Here is an 18,147-nt window from a genome sequence, read left to right on the forward strand (position 1 = left end):
GTGTATTCTAACTCTAGTTCGTACTCTAGTACTCCACCAATTCTGCTCCAGTTTGACATGTCAGATTAAAAAAACACTGGCACTCCATCTTTTGAGGTGACAGAGATGATACATGTTCAAAGAACATGACACAGGGATAAAGAAAGCCCATCTCAGGTCTCAGGGAATTCTTTTGATAGAAGCTCAGAGTTCTGTTTTTTGTTTTTCTCCTCTGAAAAAGTATAAGAAAACATTATTCATTTAGGCTAGCTTTTTACTAAGTGCTGCATCATTGCAGCAATGCATTCAGTTGCTAAGTAATGCATAAATCTTTGTTTTAGAATTCTTTGGGATATCTTGAATGCCGCTTTGTCATGCTTTTCTGTATTCCACTAATAGCTATCATAAAAAGATGAACAGGATGGTAGGTGTTTAGTAGAATGAGCAGTCAGCTGGTTGTCTGTACATACCATGTGTACCACACCACACACACTGACCCAAATCACTAGTCCAAAGAAGAAGGCACTAAGAAAAGTAGCATATTTATAGTTTTCTTTTTTAATTATACCCATAAGGAGACATTCTGCCGTGCTCAGAGGATTTGTCTCTTTTCAGGATCAATTCTTTATGCTGCACAGGAACATTGTAAAATAGTGATGTCAAACCAATTGTGACAAAAAATTGGAATTCAAATAAAACAAGGGAGGGGAATAGCCTAATAAAAATATTTATTGAAAAAATTCCCATCAACATCATTTGGCTGTACTAAGTAAGTAAAATGCTGAGTGTCACTATGGTAATCAGGATGCAAAGAGCTAGTACCATGAGCAGGATTATTCTGCAACATTTGGAATGCTTTTTTTCTCTCTCTTTCTTTTTTAATAAGGTATCATACCCAGGTGTATAAATATCCCCCATCCAGAACTGTAGATCATTAGGATTTTCCTAAAAGAAAAACCAGAAAATTAACTCAGTTGCTTTTTCTTGCACATAAAGTCATTAGAACATAGCCAGAAGTATTCTAGCTATCATCAGATAGTGATTAATGAATTTAAGGCATCACAACACAAATGCAAGAAACTTTCACTTGAACATAGGTTGTGCTACTTGCCAGATGCTGCAAATGTTCCACTGGGGAAAATTAAAACCACACTTTTTAGCCAGGAACCAAATGTAGGACACCAGCCATTGAAGTGAGATTAAAAAAACCAGAAGAAACCATGTTGTTTTCTCAAGAAGACATGTCAATTTATAAATGCAGACCTGAGTTCCTTTCAAAAAAAAAAAACCAGCAGTAAAAAACTCACAGAAGTAACGCTAAAAGTGATTTGTGCCAATCCACAGGTAGACAGGATCCTGCATAGTGTGGATGAGGCTGAGAAAATGCGTGTTATTTGATAACAGAATAATGTTATGAACATCATTAAAGTGGGCATATAGTATTTAAGTGCCTCATTTATAGTTCTTCCCTATATAAACAGGGAAGCTGAGTTGCGGGGTGTTGCAGTTTAAGACTTTCTTTAGTCACAGAGGTCACGCTCTGCAGAACTGAAATTCCTGGAGTCTAACCTGATACATAGACTTCTTTTCCTGATCAGACTCATATTAGTCCCATGTCTGCAGCAGCAAATATGTCCATATTTACTTCTGGAATCCGACCAAAAAAAAAAAAAGCACAGTGGTTCATGCGCACACCACACAGCTCAAAGCAATTCACTTTGCTCAAATGCAACATAACAGCTCATTACCTTTATGTGGCTGGCCAAGTTAGAGTGCAGTGAGTGTCTGTCATAGTCTTGCACGGTCCAGGAAGGGCTCTTTTTCTTCTCCTCCCAGTCATCATCCACCTGGATATCACTATACAAGGGATTGCTTTTGATTGTGGATGTCAGAGTGATGGGTGTAATGTGTTTCCCAAGAGCTTTGTCTATCATTTCTTGACTGACCCCGTTAGAGTCTAAGCCCGGCAGCTCAGTGACATTTCTCTTTTCTCTCTGTAAGGCACAAGTTAGGTCAGAAGTTGGCTTTCATCTTCATTTACCTACAATGCAGGCTCCCTTCCAGAATTATCCTCTGTAATACAACAGAATAATTTTTAAAACTACATTTGTAACAATTTTTCTCGTTCTGGCAAATATCTACAGTGCAGTAAGGGAGTCTGACTGTTCACTCTCGACAGATTTCCTTCTGGGGAAAGCATGTGGGTACATTCTGAACATAAAACTCTTTTGCAAATGTGAACTGACATGATAATGCCTGCTGAAAGAAAGCCTCTGCTTTAGCAAAACAGTGCTATGGAACACTGTGGTAGAAGATGCAGTTCTGATGAAAGCCACAGGCGTATGATGCAGAAGCAGAGCTGTGAGGGCAAAGCAGAATGAAGCACAGGGGTGATAGTGTGTAAGTGACTGCCTTGACTGGAGCTGCACCTCTGAGAGCAGGGGTGTGATTCGCAGTTCTGCTGGCACTGCTGAATGCTAGACCCATGTCAGGATGTCAAAGAGGCCCTTCATTCAACCGAGAGGGAGTCCTTTAATTTGGCCACTGCCAGAACTCAAAAGTAATTAAATATTTGAGCAGTATCCCAGCAACAATAATCATTAAATTGGACCTTTTAGAACAGGGGGCTGGCAAGGGAGGAGGATGAACAACCCTGGTGGGATCATATTTTTGGAGAACTCACAAGCTGCTGCTTAACACGGCACTAAGAGCCTCTTCAGGAGCTGGTAAGATGGTAGTTACTGTATTTTCTGATCTGTTGTTGCATGGAGGAATGCAATCAGACTGTCCAATCCAAGCTGTTCAACATTTGGGTTCACCACTACCTTCGGTCCCCGAGACTTTGAATTAATCTGTCACCGAACTGTGGTTCTGGTGGTGCATCAACTTCCCGAGAGACCTGCTTCTGGCAGAGCCCTTGCCTCATGCTAACACCTCTCCTGTGTCTCAGGACTGCTTCTACAGAGACATCACAGTGCAAATTCTGCTTTCCTTATTAGCAAACACCACTTCCCCATTAGCACCTTTGTCCTTAGGAACTTTATGTTGAGACAAGGGGCTTGCTCCTGCTAGGGGCACATCCTGCTTCTCCTTCCATCTTTCTGGTGGGAGCCCACCTCCTCCTGCATACTGGCTCTGGGTGCTGCTCAGATCCCACATCAGCCAGTGCAGGTCCCTAAGCTGACAGCAAACTGTTGGCTTCTTCTGCTTGAATAATTTTCAGCCCCCTTCATGGGCTGGTGAATCCGCTTTCAGTGGAAGCCAGCTGCTACATGTCATCACCTACTTTATGCCTCAGTGCCTGTGCACATGCATAGACATGTGTACTGGGGCAGGCAGGTGTAGAAGGAAGCGGGAGGACTGGTTTCCTTCAGAAAGGAAAGGTGGAGAAGAGAAAACAACAGCCTTTGTCTACGAAACCCTAGGAGGAAGCATTGTGCTGGCATTCTTATCACTAAATCGTGCACAAGTGAGTAAGCATGTTTCCCATCAATAATTACCATTAGTAGGTGGGTGGATACTCAGTGCCCTCCCAGTCCCTCTATTAGTTCATAATTTCCATTCCTTAGCCTTGACATGTCTCCTGGCAATATTACTCTTTACATTGCAGTTAGAGCTGGCACTGAAGCCCTCTGGGTTGTACCGGCCAGATTTCAGCTAAGCTGGTGTTTTTAACTGTCATTTCTTTCTGACTGCATTTTATTTTATTTTATTTTATTTTATTATTTCATTTCATTTCATTTAATTTCATTTCTTACTTAAAATTTGTCATTGACCTTAATGATGCTTCCCTTAGGCTTGCTAGATAGTTGAACTTGGAGAACATTTTGTTGAAGAACACAAACTGTCTCACCAGGGGATGCTTGGTCTCCCTAGGCTAAAATGTTGTGAAAAGAATGCAACTTGACAGTAATTTCTAAAGCTGTTTTAAATAAAATGCTCCAAAACTTGGAACAGATGGCACAATGCAAAATTTGTTCATAAAGAGAGTGCTTTGTGGCAAAATTTTTGCCCCTTCTGTCTGGAGTACCTTCCTTTTCATGGGCATGAGAATAGGAGAATGTGGTAGCCTGGAGCAGAGGTGGAGGAGGAATAGGATGGGAGGGGCAATGGGGTTTTACCATGACAGCTGGACTGGAATCTGGGGTAGGAGATAGTTTGCAGAAGTTTTAGAGAACACCATTGAAGTGCCAAGCTAATTGGGAGAATACTCTTGATTGCAGGCAAATGCTTGATTGTGAAACTTCTGCAGTAGATATGTCCTAGAGACTAGTTAGGGAAAAGGAAGGACAGAAGCTTGAAGCACATCCAAAAAAAAAAAAAAAAAAGAAAAAGAAGGTTTAGGTCCAAGAAATATGAAGAACATTGCATGAAACATATGCATTTATAGAAGCAGAGAAAGAGAAGGAGATTAGATAATAAAAATATGCCTGCTAGTATTAATTCTAGCAAAAAAATGAATGTTTTTTCTTTTAAGAGTCAAAACAGTTTTCAGAGACTTCTATGGTTTTGATTCTGATTCATGAAGCAAATGTTTAAAGAAAGAGGAAAGTACTGTAAATTTAGGTATCCATATGTGTTACAGAATTTATATGATATACACTATGTCTAAGAGACCAGTGTGAATGAGGGTGGAACAGATCAAATCAGAGGCAATTTATGTTACTATTCACTGAACGGAAGAAAGGAACAGCAAATACTCAAAGCAGCAATAGTTATGAAGAACTCTGAGAAACTAGATGAAATGTGTTGTTGAAATGCTCTTTTAACAAGATGAAAAATGCTCAACTCTGTGAACACATAACTGTTTGATCTACATATAGCTCATGAGCGAGAAAGCTGTTACAGTTTATAACTCGGGTTTCACTGAGAACAATTTGTGCCTCTTTGACAGACCCAGAGAGCTGGCATGTACAAAAAGAAGATTCTGTAAAAAGCCTAAGATCTATAGACAGTCAATGTTAGTTCCATCCCTGGGTCAAAATGTGCTTACTCCACAGGTTTTTCTTGCTGATCATTTCATTATGCAAATTATGCATATAGGTACATTACAATATATATAATTAAAAATCATAAATTAATCTATAATGCTAAGAAACATTTTTATCTAATTTTTGTCTTGACTTCATCCTTTTGTTCCTGCTGTTGTCACTGTTGTTAGCACTGAAACAAGGTGAGAGTCTAACCATTCTTTCCTCAGTCTGTCATATGAGACATCAAGGTAATTGCCCACCAAAACCAGGACATCAACAGTTAAGGTTAGGCCTTGGTCTCAAGTCCATCCACCTGCAAGAAGAGGTCAAAGAGACACCTACAAAATGAAGGGCATTTGCTTCCCGGAAGCCAAATTTTTCTTTATTCCCCACTCTAAAGACAGTTAGTTCCTCTTGTCTCATGGCCAGCCATGGTCTCCAGCTGCTGCTGGGGGAGATAATGAAAGTGACTAATGCTGTTGATGAGCAGCTATGCCTGAAAGTTTTAATCAAGGGGAGTCTTTAAGAAACTTAGGGCCACCAGATACTGCAGGATTTGTTTTGTAACAGCCTCCTCGATCGTAATGAAAGTGGGTAGCAAGGTGATTATTGTATTTGCATGCAATTTGTTTAAGACTGTTGTGCAAAAGCCTTGTAACCCACCCTGGAGGACTCTCCCAGCACTTGGAAAGGCATTTTTCTGATGCAGGACCTGTTTCTAGGACAGTCAAAAGGTTTAACAGACAAAAAGCTCCTAGGTAGTAACACAAGAATCCCTGTTGTAACAACTGTGTAGGTATTGCTAGGCATTTGGGCAATAAAAAAAAGCTCATTTATCAGGATAAATAATTATTAGCTCTTTAGAATTTTCTGAACAAATCTGATGTCATAGGGGATGCCATGGAAAAGCAATCAGGAAGGCAAGGAGGAACAGAGGATAGGAAAGCAGACCTGAAAGTCAGATTATATCAAGGATTCCTGAGAATGCAAGTTTTCTTATCGAAGGAACGAAAGGGGATCAGAATTGCTTGTCAGAGACATAAGGCAGCATCAGGTACTACAAAGCAACCTGGGAAGCCACCTGACATGGATAGGAAGGAGATCAGTAGATGGTTATAAACACTTAAGCTGAAGTGACAGGAATGTTTAGAGAAGAGTAGGCATTCATACAGACTATTTTGATTGCGCCACAACTAAGAGTACTTCTGTCCTCGTAATGAATTGTTTACTTAAAGAAAGCTGTTTTATCTGTCATTGGTAATGGAGTCCTGCAGGGTTGTGAGCGCATTACATAAGAACTTCTGTAGGGTGTCAGACCAAAGCTCCTGCCAACCTTGCAGCTGGCTCTGATTGTGGCCAGTTTCAGATGTCTAGGGAAGAATAAGGGAAAGAGTGGAAGTACGTAACACAAGTATGAGCCAGGGGACAAACAAGTGACTGTAACCCAGCACTGAACTTACAGGTAAAAAAAAAATATCTCTTGTCCTGGTACACTGAGAAACAAGCAAAGGCAGGACATAGGCGTTAGCTCAGAGGAGAGACCAGGAGGGGTTAGGAGTGCAGATAGCATGATAACTCTAATACCTGTAGGCCAAAATTTGTTCAGAGTTGCTAATTCCCTAGCAAGAGCAGCATGAGAAGAAGTATCATGTCCAGAAATAGGAAAAAAATGGAAATCCAAGAAGGAAAAAGAAGTCAGAGAATTGCAGAAAATGACCAGGTAGACTACAGGGGAGAAATGCACCCTGGCTATCAGGAGCATATATAGGAGATTAATCATCTGGTGTATGCTGAGCATTAAAACATATTGCTGGGCAGAGAGTCCAGCAGGACTGGAAATTTTAAGGGCAATCAGAAAGCGGTCAGTAGCTAGCCATTTGCAAGAGAAACAGTCTGTGCTTTTCATGCTGCTTTTCACAAGGAAGGTCCAAGATTCCTGGACTGCTTTATGCTTTGTTTTATTCAAAGTAGACGATGAAAATATACACTAAGTAGGGTGGCTGTTCAGTTTGCCTGATACAGAAGAGGAAAGTAAGGAGAAAGAGCAGCAATTTTTTGGTCAGTAATAGAATTGTCATTATGTCAAGCTGCTTTTTATAATGGAAATAAATTTAAAAACTTAGAGGTGGAGAAAACACATAAACGCTTAAGTGCACTTGAATTTAAGTGATCTCATAATAAAGGTCTGGAAGAGACCACAAACACGCCACTGAGAAGTCACTTTACACGGGGAGCCCTGAGTAGGAATAGTTCTTAAAAGAAAATTAATTTCTCTCAAGGTTTAATGACTTTGGGAGTCTGTAGGTCACACACATATGTTCTGAAATGAATTCTCCTCCCTCCCCCCCCCGCCTCATTTCCGTTTCTGAATTAACTAACCCTTAACCCCATTAGCTCTCTCATCTTAAAGCAAAACACATTACTCCTCCACCACTAGTTCTCCACTGTGCCATCATGTTTATTCTAATATCTGGAACTCATCAGTTCTTTTCCCTTTATTTGATTGTCAGCAAAAGGGAAGAAAGGAGGTGAGCTCATAAGGGAGACAGAATAAGGCACAATTAATTTTATCTGGACAGCTTGAATTCACTAATAACTACACTTAAAAGTATAGGTTGTGCCCTAGGTATAACATTTATAAACCACTGCATAGCAAACTGCATTTCTGGAGACATGGTGAGCGCAGACGTTTCCTTTGAAATGGCCATCCCGGGGCTGGGAACAGAGTTCCAGGAAAACCCTCTTGCTGGTGGCGAAGGGCAAAGCACAAGTCAAAAAAGCACAGGGCTCCCCACACGTTTTTAATCCTCCCGCAGCTCTGCAGCCCTGGCTCAGTGACAGTGCGTCCTGTTTAACAACAATGGGGAGAAGGATCCCTGCTGCGGAGGAGGCTCTGTGTGTGGCTGCCTCCCTCCTGCACAAAAGAGGGGCTTAGGTGGGGTGGGGACCGAGGCCAGCGTTGCACCATACCCCATTGTTTGGGATCCCGCAGGCTCCTTCCCTTGGTTAGGGCTCTTTGCGATGGGCGACCATGTGTCCCCTCCTCCCAGCTCTCCTTGGGCAATCGCCAGCAAAGATTATACAATACCAGCCGAGGCGGCTAGAGGCGTTGGGGTAGGCAGAGGAGAGGGTGTCTGGGGTGGGGAAGAGGCCAGGGAAGGTGAGGGGGGGTCATGGAAGCGCGTGTCAGGAGGGGGAGGACTTTTGCACGTGGGTGAGGACCGGAATGAACTCTGGGAGGGCGCGGAGGGTTTTGGGGAGCTGATGGGAAGAAATGTCTGGGAGAGGAGAAGTGCAAACTGGAAGTAGCTGTGGGAGACTTCAAGGATCTTTCCCTTCCCTCCCCTCCCGCAGGTTGATGTGTTTTCAGCTCCCACTCCTCATTCCCAGGGGGGAACTGGACCCCCACCTTAAGGATCCTCAGGATGCAGACCCTTCTTCACATCCAGCCCCCAAAGGCTTGTGTGTGTCTCCATCCCTTGACAAGAACCAGACCTTGGAGCTTTTGCTCGTGCTAGGGGTGGGGAAAGGCGGGGGGCTCCCCAGGCAGCAGGGAAGGAGCACCGTGGAGCAGCAAGTGGGGCCCAGAGGGGTGTGAGCTGATGCAGCTGTACTGCTGCTGATCCAGACGTGAACTTCGCCGCCGCCGGCTCTAGGGCCTCTACTAGGCAGAGCACATTTACATTTTTTTACCAAGAAACTGCTGCTACCTCTATATAATGACCTGGATTAATACAGTCAGTGTGTTTCACACTTTCAACAGCTGTCTGTCAGGATAACAGGAAGGTCAAAGTAGAATGAGAAAAACAAGGCAAAATAAAGAGGAAGCTGTGGTGAACTGTGTAGACATATATAAGCTTGCAAGACACTGGGAAGAGTCTCTAACACTCTCTGTAATGTGCCTTTTCATCGAGTTTGAAGGATATGACCTGGCTTTCAGATTTAAGTCTGAGTTTTTTTCTTATTCCTTCAGAGAGCACATTCCATTTGCCCCTTTAGTAAAATTTATCAGTGTTTGACATCAGTAGACTTTCTGGGAAATCCTATGAAAATGTTACATTGAGCAGTCAAAAGCCTAATGTACTGAAAAAAAGTCAGCGGACTGCCCTGAAGAGAGTAACGCTTCACTTGGAGCCTGATCCTCACTGAAGTCAAAGGGAAAACTTGCAGGGATATTAGTGATGCAGATTCAGAGATGCAGGAAGCTGAGTCCACAGCTGGAGTCTCAACCTCATGTCATTTGTTTCCTGATCACAAAAATGAGGTAGAGAAATCAGGAAGAATGTCAGCTTCTTTTAGACCTTACCTGTAAATAGACCCTGTTGTGCCACCGCTGCACTCCAGATAAAGCTGCCTCTGGAAATTTTGCCAAGCTGGCTTGTAGAAAGGCAGAGTTTTTCACTAAAGACTTCACCTCCAGTTGCAGGAATTTGTCAGGATGGTTGTTGTTTGGCAAAACGGAGAAGTCCATGTTTCTGTCCTGTAGAGTAATAACGAAAACAGCCCCAGCTTCTGCTTCCTGGCTGTGCACACTCCTTCTATTATTAATGATGTGAAGAAGGATACGACAGTTTCCTGAAACTGTATCTGACCCCTGTTTGGTGTCAGGCTCACTTATATCATCTACCAATGATAGAAGATTGTTTAGAAGCGGCAGAGCAGACAGGACATGTTTCTGTAAGTGCCTAGCTTAAGTTTTCAAGTTCAAGGTCTATTTTGATAGATACATATGTGCTCATTAAAGCTAACAGAGTACCAGTGAGTAGATGCATGAGACACTTAAATGCATACCAGCACTTCCTCAAGTGACCTGCCAAAAATGTCAAGCTTACAATACTTCAAAGTAAGCTTTTTTTCCCAGAAAATTAGAAGCAGCTCCCAGTGCAAAGCAAGTCCTCTTTTTCTGTGGCAGTACTAAGAGGCTCCATTGTGCTGTGTCGGTCGGTACCGTTTACCGTGACGGCTATGACATGCACTTCTTTAGGTTCAGGGATATCTTTCACAGTAAATTCTTCTTGGCCCTGGGAAATAATAGATTTTTTCAAGTAATTGATAACAGAAGTTTTCAGAAATTGATTCTGCTCCTGTTCAAGTGAATGGAAAAAACTCTTACTGTCTTGAATGGCATAGTCTCAATCCCTTCACTTCTATTATTTTATTTTAAGACTTGACATTTTCATCATCATTTTATAACTCTTAAGTTCTTTTGACTTTCATCTAATGAAATTCCCCTTCTTATCATGACCATTACTTACAACTAGCAAAAGTGGTCTCCTCATTTTTATTTTAACTTTTTTTTTCAAACCTTTCTGTTTTTCTAAGATATATTTCATTTTTGATGACACTACCATGGAGGATATGTATTTGAAAGCTCATTGTTTGAAATCCAGGAAAACCTATTTTGGATCAAATTAGTGCTGAGAATTAGGGCATCAGAAAAATTTTAGACTTCTACTTAGACCAGAGAATCAGACCAATCTATTTTCCTTACAGAAGATTGCTGAAATGTAGAAAGAAAATAAACCCAGTGACCTAATTTTTTAAATGATACTAATGTGAGATCCTAATGTAATAAATGAAAACTTTGATATAGATGTAAGTTAAAGCCCTTATTTACTTAGGAAGCTTATGATTTTTCTTATATGTATTTATTGGTGATTATTTTACAGCATATCTGTTAAAAATTATTAATCTGTCTGACAGCATTTGTAAGCAGCCACGAAAAAGACAATAGTGACTGTATTTCTGAGTGGACGTGCATGCTTGTGGGGAACCTGCTGCTGCATTTAGAACTGTTTCTCCCCAGTGTAATGAAGCCCTGAAACACTAACACACCTCTACAATGTACCCTGAAGGACTACCATGAAGCTGCTGTTTTAGACTTACCATGACACATAGTCCCCCTTTTTCCCTGTGCAGAACTGAGACAGTAATATTTTTTGTTCTAAAATAACTGGATATATACAACCATGCCTTCCTTCTTAACACATATACCCTTTCCAGCATGTCTCTGAACACAGGATACTTCCATGCTACTGTAGCATACAATGTGGTGTGCATCTGTGTGAATTTCCTTACTGACACTATTTAATTTCATTAGACATGATATAAGAACATAAAAACTATCTCACTAGGTTAGACCCCCCGAGCCCAGGATCTATCACTGTGTTTGAAAAAGGTGAGAAGAGATGCTCTTTAGGGAGACTGTGTACACCTGGCTACTTTCTGCTGTTCGTTCTCCTTTTACTCCCCCCGAAGCCACACAATTTTTTGTGCTACAGTGTCTCTTCCCAGGCCTTAATTATGATCTATTTATGGACTTTTTGTCCATGAATTTGTCTAATTGCTTTTCAAATCTTCTGCTACCTCCCCTAGAAGCAAGCTTCAGAACTTCATGACCACCTGTCTTAAGTGCTTACTTTTATGTGTCTTAAACTAATTTCCATACTAGTTTTATCAAGGACACCCTCTTTGTTGTACTGCAGGATTTTAAGAACAAGAGCTTCATGTGCAGCTTATCCATCACCTCTAGGATTTTTTAAACCTTGACCATGCTCACATCAGCCTCTTCATCTCCAATCTGAAGTAATCAACTTTTTCAGTCTCATCTCATAAACCACCTGGTCTATCCCCTTGCTCATTTATTTGCCTTTTATAATGTGTTACAGTGTAATTCCACTACATGTTCATGAGAACACAGCAACTACAAATGAATGCAACACTCAAGCTGTGGGTACACCACAGTTCCAAAAATGGGAAAAACGATGCCCTCTTTTCTGACAACATCCATCAGTTTTTGGCTTTTTTCCCTGCTATTCTCATAGAGCTAATAAATTCAGACTACAGTAACCACTGACCTCTGGGACTGCCAGTTGCAAGTTCCGTATCTTGTAGGAATAGTTGAGGCTATTTTCCATAGCTATACTACTTTACATTTACCCACATCAAAGTTTATTGGCTAATGTCTTGCTTAATCACTCAGCTTTGTGAGTTTCTTGCCAAGTGAGGCAACAGTTAGTTAACCAGAAGAGCTTAATGTCACCTGCAGAGCTGGAGATCTCAGTTTTTACTCTCTTACTCATGCCATTGAGGAAAATTTTTTAAAAAACTAAATCCAGCATCATTCCTTGGGGAATCATACTGCTGACTCCTCTCCATCCCAAAAGATGACCATTTTGCTTCCAATCCTTTAAGCAGCTTATAAAGATTGCTCCTGTAGTCCTGTGTGGATGTAGTTTCTTGAATATCCTGTAACGTGGAACCTTGTTGGAGACTTCTATGTCCACTAGATTCTCCTTGCTCAGGACACAACTGAAGCCATGCTGACTCTCTCCCAACAACCCATGCTCATCCAGGTGCCCAGGGATCTCATTCTTTTTTATTGGCTATTACAGCACCCGAAAAGGAACTCAAGACTCCCTAGCCTGTAGTTTAAAGGATCTCCTAAAAAAACCCTTTTCCACAGGCAGGAATTACACTGCAGTCCACCAGTCCTCTGGCAGAGTGGCTGTTTAAAACAACAGCTTACGTACCATGGCAAGCAGTTCTGTAACTTCCCAATTGCGTTCTTCCAGGAATCTCACAAGTGCCACCCTAGATACGTGTAAGCATCTAACATACCTATTTGGTCTTACATTCTTGTATATTTCCTTCAACTTGATCCAGCTTCTCTGACATCTCTGTGATAAGGAACATGCAAGGTACAAGAACCCCTGCAACACTTCCACTGGAAAGGCCAATGCAAATAATTCACTGAACTTTCCTTTCATAGCTCTGCCATCCCCGAATGTGCCTTTAACACTTGTGTTATCAGATGGTCCCACTAACTCCCTAGCTGGCTTCCTGCTTTCGATATATTTCAAGTCGCTTTCAACATTAGTTTGAACATCTTTTCTGCAGAGCTCTTCAAACTCTTTCTGAGCACTGTTAACTTTCTGTTTACAGTCGACCTGCTAGGCTTTAGGGCCTCCACTGGTGTCCTCATGCAGGCAAGCTTTCCATTTTTAGTATTTTTAGAATAAAGAAATGGCTGCTTCTCTGTCACTGAAGATGACAATGAAAACTGAATGTAAAAAAACCTCAAAGAACCCAAAACCTAAACCACACCCTCCAGAACAAAGCAGCAAATTCCTTCCAGAATAAATGACAATGCAATTAAAATCCAGGTATTCCTTTTCTTTAAGAAAGGTATGAGAAGTGGTAATTATTGTAACTTTTGATCACAGCTGTAGCAAGCCAGCATGTATCTGGGAAGAAGTAAGCCCACTGCACAGTAGCATAGTACAAACCCTGTGCACCACTTAAATCCTGCTTAATCCAACAAAATAGAGTCTAAGTGGGATTTAATTAGCAGAGAGGCCTACTCTAGCCCTTATGAGCTGGAGTGAGTTTCACTTTTACTTGTCAGCTGAACTTAAGAGTGGTTTGAGATTCATTACTTGAAATTTTACATATTCATCAGGCTGGAAAGAAAACATATTAACGCAGAGGGATTGTTGCTGAAAAAGAAAGATCCAAAATGTGAGTGAACTCGGGTGGAAGTGTCTATGAGTGCAGAAAGCTATTGCTTCCCTGAACACTGCTGCAAGGGGCTGCCCACTGTCACCCAGGGCTCAGGCAGAGCTCTGCAGGGCAGGCACACTTTCACCTGCCAAATAGAGCAATTCTATTGGACTTTCAAATGTGTGTCTGTGACATTGAGGAGTTACGCCCAAGAGCAACTGAATTTTCTGTGCATTGAAACTTTTTAATTATACAAAATATAAATCACATTCCATTATCTTATTTATTTTTCTTTACTTATTAAAACCAGAAGATACTTAATTTAAAAATCATACATTAGCACATCATTGAAGGTGCAGTTTTTGAACGCACAGCAGTTAAGATGCCAAACCAAAGATTTTGACAGTACAGCTATTTGAAAGCACAGACCTTGATTTCAAAGGGAATGAAGACTGCAGCAAAGTATTCTTCCTCAGCAGAATCACAGTCTTGATTGGGGGCCTCAGTTTACTAAATTGTGTGGATATCTACGTCACATCTATACAGTAGACTCTTTGCAGAGAATTAAGAGGAACAATCACTCAAATAAAGATGCATTCCCTTTTTGCTTTGAGTAGAAAATATGATGCCTTTCAGACTCATTTCTCCATCTGTCTCGCCTTCAAGGTTTGCTCTTGCACATATTTTCAGAGCATGCCTAAAGGCTTGCATCACAAAATGGAGGCAGATGACCTACCCCTCTCCCCTTGACAAGTTCAGTGGTTATAGAACTCACCGAGATAAAAGTGGTTATAGAACTCACTGAGATGAATAGATTCTCCACTGAATATTACTCTGTTATACCCAACTTTCCATGTATCAAGACTCACAGAGTGGCATGTCTGTCTGCAGCTGCAGAAAGGTGCCTAAGTCAAGAGGCAGGAGGCATTTGTTGTAGGGACTACTGTAGCTGTACCTGCTGCGATGCAGGGCTCAATGGATTCAGCTACCAGATTGTCCTGGTTTCAGCTGGAATAGAGTTAATTTTCTTTCTAGTAGCTGGTATAGTGTTATGTTTTGGATCTAGTATGAGAAGAATGTTGATAACATGCTGATGCTTTCAGTTGCTGCTGAGTAGTGTTTATACTAAGTCAAGGATTTTTCAGCTGTCATGCCCAGCCAGCAGGAGGGCTGGAGGGGCACAAGGAGCTGGGAGGGGACACAGCCAGGGCAGCTGACCAAAACTGGCCAACGGGGTATTCCATACCATGTGATGTCATGCCCAGTATATAAACTGGGGGGAGTTGGCCTGGGGGGCGGATCGCTGCTTGGGAACTAACCAGGCATCGGTTGGCGAGTGGTGAGCAATTGCGTTGTGCATCACTTGTTTTGTATATGTCAATCCTTTTGTTATTACTGTCATTTTATTATTATCATCATTATTATTTTCTTCCTTTCTGTTTTATTAAACTGTTCTTATCTCAATGCATGAGTTTTACTTTTTTTTCTGATTCTCTCCCCCATCCCACTGGGTGGAGGGGAAGTGACTGAGTGGCTGTGTGGTGCTTCGTTGCTGGCTGGGGTTAAACTGTGACACAGACACAGATGCCCAAAAGACGAAAAATGCAAATAACAAAAGAAGCTTTACTTTTTATTGAAAATGTAAAAATCATGTGAATCATGTACAATATTTTCTCATAAGGAAAATTTTAGCTGTTTCATAACGTTTCACAAAACTGTAAAACATTTCATTTTTATAAAGACTTTTTCATAAAACAAAGATAAAACTAGAGTAGTACAAAGCTATTTTCTAAATCATCAACAGAGAACTGAAAGTGTTTAACAGATTAATTCATACAAGTGGCAGGAGGAAAGACTCTTCCATTTGTAAATCTGCAAGAGGACACAAAAAGGTATAGAGGGGCATGGGTTTTTTTCTCTCAAAACGTTTAAAATCAAGTGACATGTTAAAACAGTACAGACGTGGATTCATAGGATGGTACAAGTTCTAGGACTGCGTTTCTCTACACTACCTCAAACAGTGCAACAGTGATTCAGTGTAAATCTCTACAGTGTTTCATTGATTCAATACTTGTGTTCAAGTATGTGTCCATGAGAATGATCAAAATCCCTACTTAGCTATTTTAATTTTCTTGTTTATAATATGTTATAAGTTACAGTAGATTATCCCCTTCAGTATGTTTCTAAATCAAATGAACTGATTTCACAATACATTCTGTAATAACCTGTTCAATAGTTAGCTTACTCACCTCAACATCTGTTGCAAAATACACAAGATCATTCTGCCTCTGAATGCCAAAATTATAATAAAATTAAAAAGGGCTTTATTTCCATATACAACAAAACTATTCAGCTAAATTAAAATAAATCCAAGATAACATGACTTTTTTTGGCAACAGAGAGACGACCCTACAGAAAATAAACATTTAAAATACTAGTTACTATTTTTTAAAAATTCTGATAAATGTATCCAAAATTGTTCATATAAAAATTAATTATGAAAATGTCAGAGGATAAAACAAGTTGGCTGTCTAACCAAAACAATTAAGGATGTCTGGCAGGCAAAAATAAATTAATTTGATTAAATTACATGTAATCTGATAATATTTGGTCTGAAGAAGCGTGCATGTGTGTGTACGTGTGTGTGTGTGTGTGTTTATAAATAATAAGATTGCAAAGAGCTGAGAGGCAGCCAGCCTGACAGAGGTCAACTCTTTTGTTGCATTTTTTGCGCATAAAAGTCCCTGCACGTCTCACAGCACCGCTGATACCACCTCATGTCTTGACAGAGGTTCTTCTCTCTAATCACCCTGCAGTACACAGGCCACTGGTCTCCCAGGCACTTGAATGTTAAAGCAGCTGTGAAACAACAACAACAAAGTAAAAAATACATTACTGTTACATTTATTAGTGACGAATCAGGTAGCAAAGGTGACAAGGACACCAGAAGTGTATCTGGGGAAGAGAAAGGAGAATAGATGTAGATACTCAACAAAAGAAAGGCAAAAAAAAAATCCTCCTGCCATCAATATTTTCAACATTACAATTTTTTAAGGCCAGGTTAATTTATGAATTGGATTAAGTTGCATTGAAACTAATTGCTTTAATGTCATGCAGCTGTCTCCTCATGAGAGAGTGAAGCCCATCTTTCTGCCCTACACAGAGGTGGGCTAGGGCTGGGGCCAGGGCTATGTGAGGGCTGCAGAGCCAGCTCCAGCAAAGCCACACGAAGCAGCTGCTCATGCTGAAACTGCCCCCTGTCTGAGACAGAAGCTGCTACCGGAAAAACAGGAAGCCTCAGCTTGAATAATACCAGAATGGGGTTCTCAATGACACCTATAAGGGGATTTTTTTAATCAGAGGCAGGTGGGGAACTGTAGGAATTAAGGCATGGAGACTGCTGCTGGTGTTCTGATCTGCTTTTGCTCAAGAAATCAAGACTTTGTGCCATGTTGTCAATGAATGGAAACTGAACAAAACTACATGATGTCTTACATCATCTTTCTCTCTAAGTGAAATAATCTATTAGACCTTTAGTTTTGTTTGGCTTCTCTGTTCAAAGGAACAGAATTATGTCTTGCTAGCTTGAACGCTGCAGATGCCACGCTATGAGGCACTCTACAGTTAGCAAGTCCCATGGTACATTTCATAATGTAAATCCATTTTATCTAGAAAAATGAAACTTACAGTATGGAATCAATGACAGTTGGTATGTTGGCAAATACACTTGTCCAGGCCACATTTTAGGCTTTTCAAATGCACAAACACTGTGTATTTCTTACCTTCCTGACCTTTTCCCCTCCTCTCCAAGTACATTCAAAATGTTTGTTGTTTGTTTTTTGTTTAAATTGTCTTCCAGTACATTGGTCTGACTACATCACCCTCTTTTTAATAACTCCAATGGGTCTTCCCTCCTCCATGTCAAAGTCAGGCTACTAATCCTTACCATCACATCTTTCATATCTTATCTTCACCCAGTTATTCAGGTTGCTCTATTAGTAGTCTGTTGCTGCTTTCTAATTGTGGGAATCCCTGACTACCAAATTCTTCCTCAGAAACCTTCTGAAATGACAAAGACATCACACAGCCTGAAAAGCTACTATTTGGTTTACTCTACCTCCTCCCACGGTTGTTGTAACTACTCAGCTCTCTCTAGCACTCATAAACATTCAGATGCAGAAGCCTGACTTCTGTTGTATGCCTGTTGTATAAAACGGGCATATTTTCATGTGTGTTGTCTGTTTTCTTGTAAAGCTATCTTTTAATCCACCCACCTGTTTTGCTTATGAAAGCCTGTTATAGTGTTATCATAGAAGGACCTGCTACCAAATTTGGCTCTTTGCTTATTCAGTTATTCAAGCTGTAGCACATACATGGAATTAATATGGGAAAACAGTGAAAAATAGGGCACAAGAAACAGACATAATCCAAAAATCATCATAAACACTGAACCGAAAAAAAGGTCAATCTCACAGAAGATTTGAGTTACTCTCTTTTTTTAGTAGAAGGGAAAGAGAAACTGAGAGCTTATTTATAAAAGAGTAGAGCTGGTGCAACCCAGATCAGCTTCCACTAGCCCTACCCCCAAATCCAGAGGATCTATACTGCATAATAGGAATGGAACTGGCGGCCAAAATGATCAATATATTCAAGAGAAGCATTTTATTATGTATTTTGGAGATGTTAATGTTTC

At 40.7% G+C, this 18,147-nt stretch overlaps 2 protein-coding genes across 2 annotated transcripts in view; both read right to left on the reverse strand.

The window, feature by feature from the left end:
• Positions 1-744: 744 nt before the first annotated feature.
• On the reverse strand, positions 745-9,423 carry KIAA1024L (KIAA1024-like ortholog). Its single transcript, XM_010567970.1, has 3 exons — positions 9,259-9,423; positions 1,728-1,973; positions 745-924 (listed from the first exon to the last, which is right to left on the reverse strand). Exons 1-3 carry the CDS (start codon positions 9,421-9,423, stop codon positions 745-747), a joined length of 591 nt encoding a protein of 196 aa, XP_010566272.1.
• A 5,640-nt stretch (positions 9,424-15,063) lies between these two features.
• ADAMTS19 (ADAM metallopeptidase with thrombospondin type 1 motif, 19) overlaps positions 15,064-18,147 on the reverse strand; it is a 149,477-nt gene continuing 146,393 nt past the window's right edge. The window contains exon 23 of the mRNA XM_010567967.1: positions 15,064-16,313. Coding sequence (XP_010566269.1) covers positions 16,162-16,313 — 152 coding nt within the window. The 3' untranslated portion in view covers positions 15,064-16,161. The remainder of the gene's footprint in view (positions 16,314-18,147) is intronic.

Source organism: Haliaeetus leucocephalus, unplaced genomic scaffold, assembly GCF_000737465.1.
Source record: "Haliaeetus leucocephalus isolate CR32 unplaced genomic scaffold, Haliaeetus_leucocephalus-4.0 Scaffold233, whole genome shotgun sequence".
Classification (NCBI taxonomy): Eukaryota; Metazoa; Chordata; class Aves; order Accipitriformes; family Accipitridae; genus Haliaeetus; species Haliaeetus leucocephalus.

What these genes read in the sequence shown, in the direction of transcription:
- KIAA1024L (XM_010567970.1), bottom strand. Translation starts at nt 9,423, where the DNA reads ATGGACTTCTCCGTTTTGCCAAACAACAACCATCCTGACAAATTCCTG. An exon ending in ACAACAGGGTCTATTTACAG is followed by an intron (nt 1,974 to 9,258) that starts GTAAGGTCTAAA and finishes TGTGCCTTACAG; the next exon opens with AGAGAAAAGAGAAATGTCAC. An exon ending in ACTTGGCCAGCCACATAAAG is followed by an intron (nt 925 to 1,727) that starts GTAATGAGCTGT and finishes TTTTTCTTTTAG; the next exon opens with GAAAATCCTAATGATCTACA.